The sequence below is a fragment of the Aedes albopictus genome, chromosome 2, assembly GCF_035046485.1.
Source record: "Aedes albopictus strain Foshan chromosome 2, AalbF5, whole genome shotgun sequence".
NCBI classification, from domain to species: Eukaryota; Metazoa; Arthropoda; class Insecta; order Diptera; family Culicidae; genus Aedes; species Aedes albopictus.
Genome location: NC_085137.1, coordinates 68,235,821 through 68,254,383, shown reverse-complemented (window position 1 = coordinate 68,254,383; position 18,563 = coordinate 68,235,821). Strand labels below are relative to the sequence as shown.

At 34.9% G+C, this 18,563-nt stretch overlaps 1 protein-coding gene across 2 annotated transcripts in view; it reads left to right on the top strand.

The window, feature by feature from the left end:
- LOC109404813 (troponin C) overlaps positions 1-18,563 on the top strand; it is a 69,980-nt gene that overhangs the window by 18,435 nt on the left and 32,982 nt on the right. Inside the window, exon 1 of one of the 2 annotated variants that reach the window (XM_062849816.1) lies at positions 12,934-13,296. The exons of the other annotated variant lie outside the window; for it this stretch is intronic. Within the exon in view, the coding sequence (XP_062705800.1) occupies positions 13,252-13,296 (45 nt within the window). The 5' untranslated portion in view covers positions 12,934-13,251. Of the gene's footprint in view, positions 1-12,933; positions 13,297-18,563 lie in introns of those variants that run through there. 2 annotated transcript variants of the gene reach the window in all.

Sequence of the window (18,563 nt, the reverse complement as noted above, 5' to 3'; positions counted from 1 at the left end):
ATTCTCAAATTTTTACTGTAAGTTCTTCAACTAGTTGTGTATCAGTGGACAAAATTTGGAAAAGATCGGACAATTCTTCACAAAGTTATAAAGATTTTTGGAAAAGATAAAATTATCCGATAGCCAACTTTGAGCTGTTATATCTCCGGATTCAATGAGCCGATTGCAATGAAATTTTGACCATTCATGACTCATATAATGAACTCTGGAAAACATTTGACTTAACTTGAAATTTTTAACAAGCGAAAAAGTTATAGCGGTTTTATTTTTTTCACGATTTTTTAGTAAATTGGTCTATTTTTAATATGCATCCCATTACTTTTTCAATTTATTGGCGGCTATGTTGTTACTTTCCTTCAAAACGCATTTATATATGAGTCAATTAGAGGGAAACTAAATGAACTATAATTTGCATCTTGAATTTTGTAACGATGTTGATGTTTTGGATAATTTGGTATTTTATTAGAAAAATAATCTAATCGTTATAATTTTCTTCCGTGTTAAGAATATTAAGTTGAGTCAATGGTTTTTCATAGCTCATTATATAAGTCTCAAATGGTCAAAATTTAATTGCATTCGGTTCATTGAATCCGGAGATATAACAGCTCAAAGTTGGCTATCGGATAATTTTACCTTTTTCAAAAATCTTTATTACTTCGTGAAGAATTGTCCGATCTTTTCCAAATTCTGTCCACTGATACACAACTAGTTGATGAACTTACAGTAAAAATTTGAGAATATTTGATGCACTTTTCGAAAAGTTACAGCTAATTGAACATTTTTTGAAAAGTAAAAATTTTGCCTGTCCCGATCATTTTGTCTATCCCCTGTAAGTTCTAAGGTAATTTTGAATGAAATTTTTGCGGTAATTTCTTTGGAAATTTGTCAGGAAGTTTTCCGTGAATGTCATAGGTTTTTCATTAAGCAAGCCCAGTTGAGAATTTCTAAATTTCCAATTCAGCCATTTAGAAAGCAATAAATATAAACACAATCAAATTATAAAAAAATACAAAATTGCAAAAGAACTGAAAAATAAATTTTTGAATGAATTTAAGAAAAATAGCTGTTGAAAATATAGGAAAAAAATCCAAAGAAATTGCTGATTAAATTTCTACCACTGAAATTTTCAAAAAAAAAACCACCATGCCGAAAGAACCCTAAAAAATGGCCATACTACGGTTTAGCGAATACGGAGTCGTGGGTTCGAATCCTACCAGAAAGCGATTTTTTTCAATTCATCGCTCAATTTGTCGATTAGCAACACTCTGTGCCTTCTAATTAAGGTGAAACTGGATCCATTTCCTCACTTTTTGGTTTTTGATTTTTTATTCAATAACGAAGCAAAATTTTCAAAATCGGTTTTCGTGCACATGTAGAGTATGGATCAAGGTATCTCCTGATTTTTTTTCCAGATGAAAATGTTTTTAGTTTTTGCAGAAACCATTTTTAAGCAAAATTTCACAAAAAATGGTTTGTGCAAAAACGAAAAATATTTTCCACCTAGAAAAAAAAACAGGAGATTCCTTGATACATATACACTACATGAGCACGAAAACCGATTTTGAAAATATTGCTTTGTTATTTTATAAAAAATCAAAAACCAAAAAAAATGAGGAAATACTTCCAGTTTCGCCTTAAGTACAAGTTTTTTTTCCGTAAATTCCTTTAGAGTCTCTATAGTAATACCTCATAGGATTTCTGTAGAAATTCAACCTATTCCCAAAATTCGTTTAGGGATTCCTCTAGAGAAGTCGAGATTTCTATTGGAATTCCTTCAGCTGGAATTCTTTGAAGAAGGCCAAGAGGAGTTCCATAAAACACCATAATTAATTTCTAGAGTAATCCATGAATAAAAACTCTGGAGGAGTTTTTGGATGAGTCTTTAGAAAATTCCCTAGAAGACTCACGAAAGGCATTTCTGGAAGTATCCTAGGAAAACTGCCTGGAAGAATCCCATGCAGGAATTCCATGAGGATTTTATGGAGCAATCTTTCTATAAAACCACTTGAGGAATTTCTGGAAGAGCCCTTGGAGAAATCCCTAGTAGACCAACCGACGGTTCTGCAAGAATTTTAGGAAAATTGCCTGAAAAAATCCCAGCAAAAAAGCCTGGAGAAAGCTCTAGAAGAATCCGTAGCATAATTTCAAAAGTACCACAACTAGAATTTCTGGAGGAGTCCTAGAAAGAATAGCTGGAAGAACCACAGGAATTGCTTGAGGAACCTCAGCTGGATATTCTGGAGGAATTCCTATGATTCCGGGAGGTTTCTAAAGAAATCCTAGCATGCCGGGCGAATCCTAAGAGAAGTTCCCCTAATAAATGCCTGGTGGAATACAGTTCTCCCTGAAAGAATCGGTAGAGGTACACTGGTGGAATCCCTGATGGAATCGAAGGTGGAAATTCTGGAGGAATCTCATAAAGATTTTCCGAAAGTATTGCAGCACGTAAGGATGCCAGGAGAAATCTCTAGAAGTATTTCTGAAGGTGTCCCAATAAGAATTGCTTGAGGAATTCCAGCTGGAAATCATGGAGGATGGTCAATTGAAGTTCTTGAAGAAATCTCCTGTGTAATTTCTGGAAGAACCTCTGGAGGAAGTCCTGGATAAATCCTTAACGAAATCTGTGGAAAAGTCACCCAATGGATTTTTAGAAAAATCCCAGGAATATTTTCCGGAACCACAGTGAGAATCTGTGGAGGAGTTCTAAGAGAAAATGCTGTAAGAATCGCAGCATGAGTTGCTTGAGGAATCATAGCCACAATTCCCGGAGGAAGGCCAAAAGAAGCTCCTGGAGGAATTTCTGGAAGAATCTCTGAATAAAATCTCTGAAGCAATTCCTGGAAAAATGCCGCAGAAATTTCTAAAAGGACCCCAGGAAAATTTTCTTGAATAATCGCACAAGGAATACCTGAAGGATTCTCAACAGAAGTTTTTAGAAATTGCCGAAGAAATCCTAGGAGAAATTGCTGGATCATTCTCTGCACAAATTTCTAGTTTATATAACCCCATCAGGACTGTCTGGAGACCAATATCCAAAACGCCAAAACGTTCAACAGGTAATTCCGGGTATAGCTTAAATTTTGTTCAAATGTGCCATTAATAAATATTGGAATTATTGTGTGAAGCTTTAAATTTTAGGTGACTGTCAAGGTAATATTCTAGGGGGTACCAACATTATTCTAGGGGGTGCCAGACACCTCTGGAACTCCCCCCCTAGCTACGCCAATGCAAACAATCTGTTTACTTAAAACAATTTGTTTACAAAATGTTTATAAAAACTAAATTTAGCTATTTTTCCTGAAATGGGAGTTTTGCGATATTTTGACATGTTTTGCTTAGGAATATTGACGAATCAAAGTTCAGTAAAAATTGTAATCAATTTGTGCTCTAGATGCTGAGACCTATCCCCTCCCCCTCAACTTGAACAATTATATAGAAAACAGCCAATACGTACTTCATTCTGAATAGTACTGTAAGCCGTCTCAGGAATTTTCTCCAAATCCATGCGTCGGACCTAACTTCGGAAGTGATGCGCTGTATAGTAAACATGGTCCGCTATACAGCGCACCACTACCGAAGTTAGGTCCGACGCACGGATTTGGAGAAAAATCCAGCTTAGTTAGTCGAAAATTCAGTGATTCAACTGCACGGATAATATCGACACTTTTGATAAAGTTCTCAATTCAACAGCTCCTCTTGAAGTCCAGTCACAAAATTATTAGAAAAAAAAAATTTCAAACGTTTAACCAGGTAGAATATAAAGAGCGGTAGACATAAAGATACAAGTTAGTAGACCCCACTATGACGAAAACATTCATCCCGCGCTGTTGATAAACAAACATGCCACTTGCATTCAGAGAGTCGAAGTTAACCGCTCAGTTACCGAATTTCTTTCATCACCATCGCACTGGCTAATGCCGATGCTGCTGCAGTGGCGTAGCAAGGGGGGGGGGGGCGGGGGGTGCGGTCCGCACCGGGCCCCCGAGTTCAGGGGGCCTCCAAATCAGGGCAGGTCTAGTGTCATAAACCATCCCTGATTTGGGGGCCCTCTGAATTCGGGAACTCAGTTTGAATAAAGTTCTGTGATTAGAGAAAGATTCCTATAAGTATAAGTTCAACACTTGCGCCGATCTGCTGATAGTTATGCAGGGGCCTCTTCGTGATGATCAAGAGATTTTGGAATGGGGAACACAGATGGATATTTTGAAGTTCTATTATTAACAATTAAATATGTACCGTAATCCGGGGTAACATTGATCAGAATTTTCGATCTTTCTTGAATAATTCTCTTGTTAAAGCAAATGTTACATGTTTTATATTTTTAAAAGAAGAACTGGCCCTCTGAGTTTTTGTTAAGCTACTCGAAAAAGTTCTCTAAAACTTTAAAACATGTTTAAATAGGTTTTTAAATCTAATTTTTGATTGTGTTGATTTGGGGTAACATTGATCATGTCTGTGATCAATGTTCATTTGTGTTGAAAATACCCTTACTTACTAAATTCGGGGTCGCTGATTTCGAATATGTTGTCTAAATTCTTACAAATAATGTACTTTTTAAGTTATTTTAGGATTAAAATCCTCTAAACCACGAATAACGCCTAAAGGTAGGCAATGGCTTAAGGAATTGATAGCCGACTTTTAATAAATCGTATATTTTACTGAAAAATAGCATTTTCATAAAAGTTTCATTTATTAAATCCAACTCTAGGATATCATATTGAAGTAATACAGTGATTTCGAACCTCATATTATATCTAGTATTCACGCCAAGCATGAATGTTTGACAGTGTATCACATTGCGTTACGAAACACAGTTATGGAAAAATCGATTTAATTCAATGTTTATGAAATTCAACTTTCATAAATTGCATGTCATTTAATAGCTAAATGATAGCAGATTACGATAAACCATTCCATAGTAAAAACTGATTCAATGTAAAATGCTTGTTTGAACATTTCATGAGGTGGGTCAAGCCGATCAATGTTACCCCGCTGATCAATGATACCCCAGATTACGGTATACATTTTATTCGTGTAGTTTTGTTTATATTAGTTTGATGACTACTCTTTGCACCTGCAGGAGCCCCAAAATACAATGAAAAATGTGTTCAAAATCAAAATTGAATTTTACGATATTCAGTACCGATATGGAAGTAAAATTCATGAGCATTATGAAAACATCCATGATATCTTAACCGCAGAACCAAACAAAGCTCTTGATTTAGCTTAAGATAGCAGCTGAAATTCAGGGGCCCCATTCATCAAAATTAAGAACTGAACGCATTCAACGTCCTTGAAGGCTTTCTGTGGGAATTCCTTCGGGCAAGAATATCTTTTTACGATTTATCAGGCAGTTACTTCAAAGACTTCTACAAAAATTCCTCTAAGATTTACTTCAGAACATTTTTTAGGGATTGCTGAAAAAAATTTCTAAGCATTGGTTTACGAATACTTACAATGATTCCTTCAGGAACTCCTCCTAACATTTCTTCAGGAATTTCTTCAAAAAATTATCGAAAAATCCTTCAGGAATCCCTTTGAGATATTTTTGTACGAATTTCTTCAAGCAGTCGTTCAGAAATACCTCTTCGGAAACGATCATAAAGCCATTGAAGGATTATGTCATAATGCCCTTCAAGAAATCCTTTAGATGGACCATAAGAAATCTGTCCAAGTATGATTTTAGAGATTTCTTCAAGAAGGAATCTTGCAGGAGTTCCTCACTGAAAATATCATTTATGATTTTTTGAGATCATGATTGGAGCCATAACATACCTGAATGGATCCTTGGGAGATTTTCTAAAGAAATTTGAAAAAATTCCCGAAGGAATCCTTGTAGAAATGTCTGTAGCATTTTTTGTAGAAATTTCTAAAAAAAATCCTTGAAAAATCGCCTGGATGAATTCTAAGATGTGTTAGGAAAGAATCATTGGGTTGATTTTGGAGGTATATTTGATGATGTTCTGGAAGTATTTTTACAGAATTAGTAAAGAATTCCAAATTCTTTGGGGCAAATAAAAAAACAGTCTTCAAAATAATCCCTACATATTTCCTTGGAGGAATTTCTGCAGGGGGAGGAAATGAGGAAATTTGTGCAGCAATACTTTGGGGATGAATGTGTTCATCTTTGTAGGGTTATCTGAAGAAAAACTGAAAAATCCATGAACGAATCTTTATTCGTAACTTGAAAAAAATCCTTGGAGAAAAGATTTAATCTTTACTGGAATTTCTTAAAAGATTATTGAACGAATTTTGAAAGAGGACTTGAAAACATTGCCTAAGGAATCTTTGGATGATTTCCTACAGCAATTATTAGAGAAATTTCTGAGGAAATCCCTGCAGGTGTGACTAAAGAAATGCTTGAAAAAATTCTTAAGAAATCCTTGAAAGGGCTTCAAAATCATATGAGGCAGTGCAAAATGAACCCTTGAAGAAGTTTATAAAAAAATTCTTGAAGGAATTCCTAAAGTATTCCTCTGAAAAAATGCTGAAGAAAACATGTGGGGTAGCTTCAAAAGAATCGTTAGTGGATATATTTAAGAAACTCTTTATGGAGTTCTTGGGATTACATAATACTGAAGAAATTTCTTCAGAAATGAAGGAGGAATTTCCTAAGAAATCGCTGTAGCAACTTTCACAGGAAATCTTGGAGGAATTTGTAAAGAAGTCCTTGAAGTATTTCCCAGAAGAATCGTAAAAGATGTCCCAGAAAGAGTTCTTGGAGCTCCGCACTTGGAAAAAAACATGCTTGATGAAATCGTTAGAAACTTTCCTTAGAAGTTTCGTGAAGGAAATCCGGACGAAACTGGTGTTATCGCTAAAGAAACCCTTTAAGGCATCAATAGAAAAAAAATCTAATAAAAACCGTGGAAGAATTTCTAAATTATTCATTGAGGAATTCCAGTAGAGAGTGGAGCGGACCTGGTGTGATGGTTAGAACACTTGACTATCACGCCGAGGACCTGGGATCGAATCCCACTCCCGACAAACTCGCAAAAATGTGAGTTCTTCCTTCGGAAGGGAAGTAAAGCGTGGGTCCCGAGATGAACTAGCCTAGGGCTGAAAATCTCGTTAATACAGATAAAAAAAAAAAAAAAAAAAAAAATTCCAGTAGAATTTCTTGGAGGAATTCCTGTGAGAAATTTTACATTATTTATTAGAATTTCTGAAGTATTTTTATTTTTTTTTTCAGTAACTAATTCGGAAACCCGTGTACAAATTCATTAAGGATCTTTAAACATTCATTTGGAAATTCATTCGGCAATTGCTCTGAAAATTTCCTTTGGCGATACTTTATTGTTTAGGCAATTCCTTTGGAAACTTCTTCAACTAATTCTCGGCAATGCTACAAAAATGGCTTCTGATTTTTATTTCTACGAACTTCTTCAGATTTTTATTTCAACGGAAATTTCGTTGGGAATTCCGTCTGCAACTTTTCACTGATTTTTTTTTTTTTTTGACAATGCGTTTGAGAAAACCTCTGGTAATTACTTTCGGAATAAATTCAACTTTTTTCTGGAAACTTGTATGCCAATCCCTACGGGAATTGATTGGGTAACTCGCCTTTTTTTGTTATTTTTTTTTGTTTTTGGCAAGTTTCTGTGAGTTACTTGAAAAAAAAATTCGAATATCTTTTGGCGGAGTTTTTTTTTGGCTAATTATTGGGAAATGCTTTGATTGGATTTAATCCGAAAATTCCTATAACATTATTCTTGGGGTTTTCTTTGCAAATGTTTTTTAAAACTATTTCGGCACTTCCATCGAAACCTTCGATAACTCTTTTGGAAATTTCTCGGCGATAATATTCGAAGTTGAATTAGATTATTATTTGTGAAAATATCTTTAACGTCACTTTTTTAAACTCTTTGGCCAGCTGCTTTGGAAATTTATCACGGGATTTTAGCAATTTCTTTGAAAGTTCCACCGGCAGTCCCTTTGCAAATATACCTCACAATTACATTTGTAATACTTCAAATTCATTCGATAGGCACTTTGAAATTTAATTAGTCGATTCGTTTGTAAATTTAAGTGACAACTTTTAAAAGCTTGTTTGTTATTACTTTTCTACGAGATACACTTTTGCAAATTAAAAAAAAATCAAAGAATTTACAACGGAACGACCGAGAAAAATCTCAAGAGAATTACTAATAAAATTTCCAAAAAATTAAGATGATTACCAGAAGAGATCACAAACAATTTCCTAGAAATGTATGAAGAAATTCCATTAGAATTTCTTGGGGGAATTTCTGTGAGAATTGAAAGAATTCTTATATTTTTTTATTTGAGTTTCTTAAGTATTCATTGGAGGAATTTATGAATCCTTGAATAGGCTTATTAGAGGAATTTCTAAAAATAAACTAGCAAAACACTCAATGCCTCCTCTGAAGGATTTCCTACAGAATTTTTCGGAGGAATTTGTGAAAGAATCTCCGGAAAACTCTTGCAGGAGTAATTGAATTAATACAAGAAGAAATCCTTGCATGAAAGGATCCAAAAAGATTTCTTGTACAAAATTATTTGTTAAATACCTGGGAAAATCAGTTTAAGAATGAATGAATGAAATCAATTAAAGAAATTTTAAGAGAATACTAACTTGAATAAAATCTGAAGTAATCTTCGGAGAAATTGCAAGAAAACTTATTGGATGAGCTATTAAAGAAATCTCTGGAAAAATTCCTGAAGGAAATTTGGGAGCACTTTCTACACGCTTCTTTGAAGGAATTCCTTTAGAATGTTGAATAATCTTAGAAAATCGATTCCTGGAAAAATCCCAAAAGTAATGGTAGAAGCTTTGGAGATGTTATTAAAAAATTAAGCAGAATGCTTTAAAATATTGATGAAACCTTCGCAGGAGTTTCTAACAAGATCCTTGTAGAAATTCTGACAGAATCTTGTGATAATTTCCAGGAGACTTTTTTTGAAAAAATATTTTAGAAATCCTTGGAAAAATAACCGTATGAATTATTGAAGTGATTCCTGAAAAAATCCCGATGTATATCCTCTTCGAAATCTTAGCCATGCATTAATTACTTAAAGGATGCTTCTAGGTATTCTTAAAGAACTCCTGCAGAAAGTGGCAAAATAGTCTTAGGAGGAATCCTTGGAGAGACTACTGGAGAAGTTATTTGTTTTGATAAGATAGGGCATCTGTTCTTTTACTATTTATATACGCTCCCATTTTCATACCACTCAAAACAAAGGAGTGAAGCGCTTTTTGTTCTGCTTCTTATTTTTGTATATTTGTTAGAAGTGAGCACGGATTATATAAAAAATAACGTAATAATTCTGGAGGAATCAATCATAAATTCTGGAGAAATTCCTGACTGAGATGCGTGATGGAAACTTAGAATTATTTTTCAAAAGGTTTCTTGGAAGAATTTTTAAGGAATCTTATCAAAAAGCGGAATAGAAGTTTTTTGAAAAGTGCTAGGAATACTAGCAAAAATTGCTGAAGGAACTCTTGAGAAAACTCTTAGAGTTGATGGATATTGAAAGTCCAGAAGTATTTTTCGAAAGAATTCCTACAGAAGTCCTTCTAAAAGTTTAATTTAATTAATATAATTTATTTAATTCAATTTCTTCTGTAGGAATCCTTGGAGATTTTGTTTTATTATTATCCAATTGATTCTTTGGAAATTTCTAGGAGGAGTTCTAGGATGAATCTCCTATTAAAACCTTAGAGAAACTTCTTGAAGAATACTTTTGGAAAAAGGAATCTTTGGTGGGATCTCTGAAGTAATCCTAGAAAATAATTCTTAAGAAATCTTAAAAAGAACGCGAAGATAAGTTATGAATGCTTGAGGAAATTCCAAGTTTAATTATTGTAGAAATATTTGATAAAGTTATTTGAGGGAATAACTGAGAAATGCTTGAAGAATACAGGGGATGGACAAAATGATCGGAACAGGCAAAATTATCACTTTTCAAAAAAAAATTGCAAATGGCTGTAACTTTTCGAAAAGTGCATCAAATATTCTCAAATTTTCTCTGTAAGATGATGATAGTTGTGTATTAGTGGTCCATTTTTGGAAAAGATCAGGCTATTCTGCACGAAGTTATAAAGATTCTTGAAAAAGGTATAATTATCCGATATCCAACTTTGAGCTGTTATATCTGTGGATTCAATGAACAAAATGCAAAGAAACTTTGACCATTTATGACTTATATAATGAGCTCTGAAAAACGTTTGACTCAATTTGAAATTTTCAACAAGCAAAACAGTTATAGCGATTTAATTTATATTATGATTTTTTAGTAAATTGGTCTATTTTTAATATGCACCCCATTACTTTTTAATTTATTGCCGGCTATGTTGTTACTTTTCTTCATTACATATTTATATTCAACTCAATTTGCGGGAGTTTAAAAGTATCCTGAATTTTGAAACGATGTTGAAATTTTGGATAATTTGGTGTTTTATTAGAAAAATAATCTAATCGTTATAATTCTCTTCCGCGTTGAGAATTCTATGTTGTGTCAAAGGTTTTCCAAAGCTCATTATATAAGTCATAATTGGTCGAAATTTCTTTGCATTCGGTTATTTGAATTCGGAGATATAACAGCTCAAAGTTGGCTATCAGATAATTACACCTTTTTCTAGAATCTTCATAACTTCGTGCAGAATAGCCCGATCTTTTCCAAAATTAGACCACTAATACACAATTAGTTGATCATCTCACATTAAAAATTTGAGAATGTTTGATTCACCTTTCGAAAAGTTACAGCTATTTGAAAAAAAATTGAGAAGTGAAAATTTTGCCTGTCCCGATCATTTCGTCTATCCCCTGTATATGGAGAAATATTTGACTTTCGTCGAAAATCACCAAAGGAATATTTAGAGGATTCCCTGGAAGAAACGGAAGAAGGTTTAAAGAAATTCTAGATGGGCTTCTCTTCCTCCGAGGGGATCCAGATGTAATTTCTTGGAAGAATATCTGGTTCTGAATGAATCATTGGTGGTTTTTTGTAGTATTTTTCCTGGATTTTTTCAAGAATTCTTTAGATGATCTTCTAGATAAATCCTCAGAGACATACTTGATAGATTCCTGAACTAATATTTCGAGACTTACTCGATGAAGCCTTTGCAAGAATCTTTTGAATTACTCTGTAGTACTTTTTAAAACATTCCTGAATGTCTCAGGTGAACCAGCCAAGGGGCTGAAAGCCTCATTAATAAAGCTAATAATAATATTATTCCTGAAGGAGCGCTTTTAGAGGAATACTGAATGACATCCTTGCACACAATGAGAGAAGGCTAGTCCCAAGCTTCATCTGTTGGTTCTTTGTGTAAATGCAGATGTCCTTGCAATAATACAGGAGCAACCGCGGTCGGTCAATCATGCTCATGCTCATGCTCAATACTGAATGACATCCTTGCATTAACAACTTAAAAGATTCTTGAAGACAAATTATTCTTCAAGAAAGATTTCCCAAAGAAAAAGGTAACCCGAGTGGGTGGAAAAATCTGATGAATAGCATATTCAGTAATGATTGAATTGAATTACTGAAGAGCAAAAACTGATATTGGTTTGATTGATATAAGAGGTAAAAGAACAGAAATGAGGGGGTTAGAAGCAAAAGGGTGTAAGTGACAAAAACCCACTTTCGAGTAAATGAGGTTTAAAGTTTTTCACCAATTTTTCATCCCATATAAAATGTATGGAGTTGCAAAATCGACACATTTTTTTCCGATTTATTGTAATTTTTCCAAACATCGTAAAAACAAACTTGAAAAAGTTCCTGAAAGCTTGAAATCTGAAGAATTTTTTGATATGCTCAGCTCAAAATCGACACAATGGTCACTTATACCCCTTTGCCCCCTCAAATAATAGCAGAATCTTATATGGTGAACTACTCAATAATAGCTCGTTAAGATATTACAAGATCAAAAACATAGCAGACAAGATTTGTCAATTTTTTCTAGAAAAAAAAATCAGCATCCAGCATCGAACTTACGACCTTAGGTTTCACAGGCGGCGATGCTTACCACTCAACTATGGCTCGCTGTTGTAAATAACATGGGAATAAGAGCATGCGGTTCTTCGTTTCAACAGCTCAGAAAGGGACACATGGCATTTCACTAACATTGAGCCATCTCTTTGGGTGTATGTGTTCCATTTCGTGTAGAAGAGCTGAACTTGTTCTTAGAAATTTTCAGCTATTTCGACAAGAACAAATACTGATATCATATCACTTTGAGCTATTCGTGCGATATTCATTAGATTTTTGAATAACACATCAAAATCACATCGAGTTATAACAGCAAAAAGTGTTCGATTTGAGATATGATTTAGATATTCTCGTCTACCCGGGAGAGCAATCTTTGAAAGCCTTTTATAAGGACTATTTTGTGCAATTTCTAAATAATTTGTTAAAAACTTTTTCGGCATAATTCTTATAAAAAAAATCTTTCGCTACCGAAAAAAATCATGAAGGAATACAGTAAATAATATAAGATAGATAATGTTTAACCTTCCGTTGGCCATCACTGCAGTGCACTGCCAGCATCACTAGAATGCTTAGTACAAAATGCGAGATTTTTCAATGTTTTGTACAAAATGCAACAGTGCAATCATTCGACAGTTAAATGTATAGATTTATCATTGTAAAATATGTACATATTATGAAATTTTCTGGGGGGCCTACCAATTTGCTTCCGCACCGGGCCCCCAAATTCCTAGCTACGCCACTGTAGCTGCTGATACCCACTTTGGAACCGCCAAGGGTTTGGCAAATGTTCCTTCCTATACTCGGCAGCACCCACCCACCTCCGCCCTGCCAAAAATGCAATGCGGACGGTGCGGACCGGACCATCCTTTTCCGAAATTGGCAACTTCCCCGTTTTGTGCTCGAAGAAGAAAAAAAAACCAGCAGGGGAAAAGAAAGCAGAAGCGATCCGGTCCCAATAATTTGATTTCAGGTTCAGTTTGATTTGTAAGGTATCGGCGTTCGGTTCGATTGCGCACCTCCGGTCGCGTTTGGTCCGCCTCGGCTTGGCTGTGTAGTGCTTGGCTGTGTGGTTGGTTGTTTGATTTGATTGTGCAGCTCCTGAGCTGATGGGTTGCGGTCAATTGGAAACTAAACCTGGTGATCAGTCGAAGATCTAGGTCGGTCCTCGGAAGACATACTATTGATCGGTCGTCGCGTTCTAGTCTCCTTTGAAGCGGAAGACTCAACTTCAAGTCAATAGCACCACCTGTGATAACTGTTCGATACTCGACTGCATCCGGTTGAAACCCCACCGTCTCCAGCATGGCTAAAAATCTTCGCCGAGCGAGCAGTATTGCGGTTTACGATGTGAGTGTTTCTCACCGAATTGCTTCCGGTTTCCGTTGTGGCGGTGGTGGTTGAGTGATCGTTTTCATTGCTTTGGAATTTATTCAAGTGAATCGACGGCGGCGGCAGCGGCATAGGAAGTCTGGTTCCGTCAATTAGTGGCCTGAGAATGAGTACTTAACGACATCGTTTCCCGGAATGACACTTGCGCTTAGCGCTTGGAGTACACGATCTGGATAATTTAGTGAGAAATTGAGGATGCAGTTTGCGATGCGTGTGTGGTCGAAAGTGCAATGATGAGAAAGATTGGATGTTTCAAAAATTATTTTATATTATTACATAGGGGAACTAACGTACCATTTGGTCTCATCGTCATGGAGAGTGTTATGAAACCTATTGACCTCAAAATTGGCCTCGAATCTTTCCCAAACAAGCTGAATACCAAGTTTCAAGCATTTTGGCCGACAAAAACCCCTCATGACGAAGATCCGACCGACATCACAAATAATGTCATTCACTTAATAATCTGGAAGTTTTTCTTCTGTTCTTCTTTATGGCTCGACGTTCGTATTGGAACTTAGCTTGCCTCTCTTCAACTTAGTGTTCTTTTGAGCACTTCCACAGTTATTAATTGAAGGGCTTTCTTTGTCTGCCATTGCATGAATTTGTACATTGTGTGGCAAGTGCAATGATACACTATGCCCAGGGAGTCGAAAAAATTTTCCCCACCGGAACGGGAATCGAACCCGCCGTCTCCGGATTGGCGATCCATAGCCTTAACCACTAGGCTAACTGGAGACCCAAAACAAACTTAGAATTTTTTTTTTTCAAAGTCACACAAAATATGAGTGTTTATAGATTTCATTTATTGTTTTCTCCTTTTCATAAAAAAATGGAGCCTGATAACTTTTTAATTGTTCAACCAATTTCAAATCTTTTGGGGCGTTTTTTTAGATATTTTTGTTGCCTGAAAATGCTGTAAATAAACTGTACCTGTAAAAAATGGGTTCAACATAGATAAATATCAAAAACCGTTTAAAAACACGTTTTTCACAAGAAAAATGTGAATTTTGGCAAAATTTTAATTGTTTACATGCCAAGTTTCGGGTTTAAAGAGAATTTATTTTGAATAATCACATATGAGCCTTAAATTTTATTTGGAGGGTTCTGAATTATAACAATTTTTTGATGTTCCAAATAAAGCTATGTTCATTTAGAATCCGGAATGACAAAATCACGTATATCTTAGGGATGGAATAACAAACATAAAAGGTGAAGCCCTCAAAACAAAGGTTATTTATTGTATTTTCATGGAAAAATATCATTGAAATTATTTATTTTTATTTTTCACACATTTTCTCACTTTTTCAGTGTTGACCTCTCTAAAAATCTGCACAACTGTGATAAATTTTAGCAAAAACCCCTTCCGCACGTTTGTTCAACAATCAGGTCATCTATGCAGTGTCCTGAGTGCCTTGACTAGTCTGACTAGGATTCCGAAGAAAAATTGCCAAACTTTTTTTTTATTGCGAAATGAGGGGCAATTCAGTGAATTGAGAAAACGCGAAATTTGAGTGTTTTTTTTTCGTTGATAAACACTACCCAACCCATCTGTGACGATACCACTGAACGTCTCCGGCTGTCATGGCAGCTCATCAAAATAGGTAAAACCTCTACATATCGCTTGCGTGCGTTTTTGAAAAACAGCACGCGATTCTTGAGGCTGTCATCCTTGTATGAATTGGTTCTCATCATCTTGTTGCGAAAAAAAACCATGCCCAGAGTTCGAACTTCTTGCCAAATCTTCAAATTCAAAGCAGATTTATCAATGATCCCAAGCTTTTTTCTTCCGAGGAAACTTCCTTATGCCATGGTTAACAACATCTGTTCACATAACACATAATGGTTTTGACGATATTAACATTTTTCGCGACTGTCGTACCTGACCACGCTAAATTTTCAACGTGTTTGTGCAAGATTTTTTTCCTCCTCTTGTCTTCAATCTGAAATAACTTTTCACTCGTTGCAAGAAAATCGATGAAATTTTCACCATTTAAAGAGGATTAGTGTATGATCAGAGTGCCGCAAAAGAATGATGATTATGTTCATTGAGAGCGCTACTAGAAAATGTGACATGATTCCGCATTCTAAGTGAACATAGCTTTTCGAAGATTTTTTTTAAGTCCTCCACTGTGTTCTATATCCCTAAATATGATGCTTAGTATCTGAGTTTGAGGAAATACTTCCAAAATATTGCCCTGAACTCCAAGTTTACATGAAAAAATCAAGTATTAATGCATGTATCGGTAATTTTTGGTGAAAAGTATCATAAAAATGAATACTTTGACGAATAGTTTGTTCAGGACAAGGATGGGCAAAAACAGAAAACACGCTAAAAGATTTGAAATTGGTTAAATGGTTAAAAAGTTATCGTGCCCTAAAGTTATTTTTTTTGTAAAGAGAAGAAAATAAATAAATGAAGTATTTAAACTTATGTTTTGAGTGACTGTCTAAAAATTTAATGTTCTACAAGTGTGTTTGAAAATCAATTTGTGAGAAATTCAAAAAAAAAAGATTGAAAATTGAAAAAGTTATAGCAGTTGAAGTGAAAACACATTTTTATTACTCGAAAATTCGACTTTGAAGTGATTGCGCCACTTTCAAATCTCAATATTTTAGGCTCAAACTTAGAGGTTTCTCTTTTTATATCATTTGAATCCAGAAGAGTTAACGAATTTCAGGTTTCGACAATTTTTCAAAACAGCTTTGTGTTGCATTGTATTTCAAGTGGGTTTACTTATTATGTTTAATATACTTAGCTAATCTTCTGAGATAAGCGACTTCGAATACTATGACCCATTTACTAAAACTGTGCCCTGGTCATTACTATCCATGTACAAAAAATCAAATCTGTAAGTTCCAAATTGGACCATGCAAAAAAATGGATGATAATCTAATAAAATAGGATATATCAAATGTGTCAAACGCTTTTGTACAAAAATCTTTCAAGACTTTCATCGTGGCTTTTTTAAAATAAGGGTTCCTCCAGAAACTTGCCCATGGACCAAACTTTCTACCGAATTTGACTTTATCGTTTTCTTCTGAAAAGGTTTGATTTCTTGGGTTTTCGGCTTGCAGTCTGAAAAAATTGCGTTGACTGATTTCAGATCATCGCCGACGTTTCGGTCCACGTATGGGACCTTCCTCAGGGCCTAAAATTTATTGCAAATTGGCACAAACATATTCAATATTATATGTACATACAATTTTTAACAAAACTTTTCACAGAATTTACAACTCACTCGATACAACCCAGACAACCAGTAATCGTATAAGATGTTAAAGTGGAGGCGATATGCGTACATTTCATGCGCCTGAATGGAGGCATGCACGCATATGGCCTCCACTTTATCATCTTATACAACATCTTATACGATTACTGGATGTCTGGGAACAATCAACCTGTCACAGAACTGTCGGGTCGTAAAGGGTGATAAGGGTTATTTTCATTATTTCTGCATACAATTTCTGTTGGCTCTCTGATATGATATCAATTATTTTCAAATCGGATTAGCATTCGCATTAGCGTCCAGTAAGTCGCATAAACTCGTATTGCCTCATTCTCGTCCGTCAACAGAGCACAGAAATTCAGAGTTAATAGCTGACTCTATAATACAAGATTGACGCAATCTCCCATCCAAACTGTGCTGGCCAAATCCTTGCGGCAGTTGGATGTCTTCTAAAGATAGTAACAGAGACTTCTGCTTCCCTTATAGACATCACAGAAAGTTTTTAGTGGTAGGCCAAGAATACGTTTGGTCAATGTGCAGGCCAAACAATTTGGAGGAACGTACTCATCATATATCATGAATTCCAGTATTCTGGAGACGAAATTGTTGGCATTAAATATTTTTACATTTAAATTTTAACAAAATATTCTTTAAAGTCCGAAACCCCGTAAACTCATAATGTTTAATATATGGGTAGGTATATGATCACGCAAGTGGTAGGTTCACAAGGCTCAAGAATGACATTTCTCCTCAGGACTAAAACACTTGGTAAACAGTTACATAATTTATTAACTAGCACTACGGATGGCTTGGCCTACGCTGTGTTAACTACTGAATACATTTGGTGATACATAGCTATTGTATAATAGTAATGGTATGGCTAGAGATCTGCGCCGTTGCCCGAACAGTATATTTGATATAAATAAAAAGAAAATCGCGTTAAGTACTGTTCCTTTGAATTCCACTAAGAATTTGCATCCTTTGACAGATACGTATTTCGACCTCAACTGTAAGGTCGTCTTCAGTGTCTTGTACTTGACTCGACTATATTTGATATGTTTATTCCATGTTATTTCGCCCTTATCTATTTTTTGAAGGCAATATTTTTCGATTTTATCGAAACAAAACGAAATTCAAATTTTTAATTTCTCTTAGTTGAATTTTGAGTAATTCTGCGAGTTTTTGTTTTGGGGTGTGATTGGCGAAATCGCATATCGCATACCCTTAATAAATAGCTAAATGATTCTGCTAGAACTTTCAGGTTTATTGTGATAATGTGTTGTTGATAAGATCGTTAGTTCACCCCCAAACTATAAGATAATGAGGAGAGGACTGCCTAATGTATTATTCTATTATCGAAAAAAAGGGAATGGAAAATGTTAAAATATTAACTGTTGTTTAGTCAGGCTCAGCTCTCAGTTGTAACAATTAAAGAATATATAAAGTAAATACATACAGCCATTCCATAGAAAAACGATATAGTGCATCTCCGATTGTCGTGAAACTTGGTGGGCTTGTAGTTCTTCGGAAATAATTAGACCCGTATTTTTTTATTTCATCATTAGGGTGACCAATTTTCATATAGGGTGGTCCAAAAAATCAAGGTTTTTCAAAACTAAAATTTAAAAAAAAACGTAACTCTTGAACCATTTGACCGATTTCAAACTTCTTTTTTTTTAAATAAAAAGAAAATCGCGTTAAGTACTGTTCCTTTGAATTCCACTAAGAATTTGCATCTTTTGACAGATACGTATTTCGACCTCAACTGTAAGGTCGTCTTCAGTGTCTTGTACTTGACTCGACTCGAGTCGAGTACTTAACGCGATTTTCTTTTTATTTACAGATATTCCCCTAATAAGCCCAGGTTAATCATCATTCTTTTTTTGTTTGAAAGCTATTTAATTGTAGTTTTCAGGAAAAATACGTTAAAGGGGCTTAAATGTAAAGAGTACCATAAAATATGCAAATATATTAGCTTTTTCACGTTTTCATGGTCTC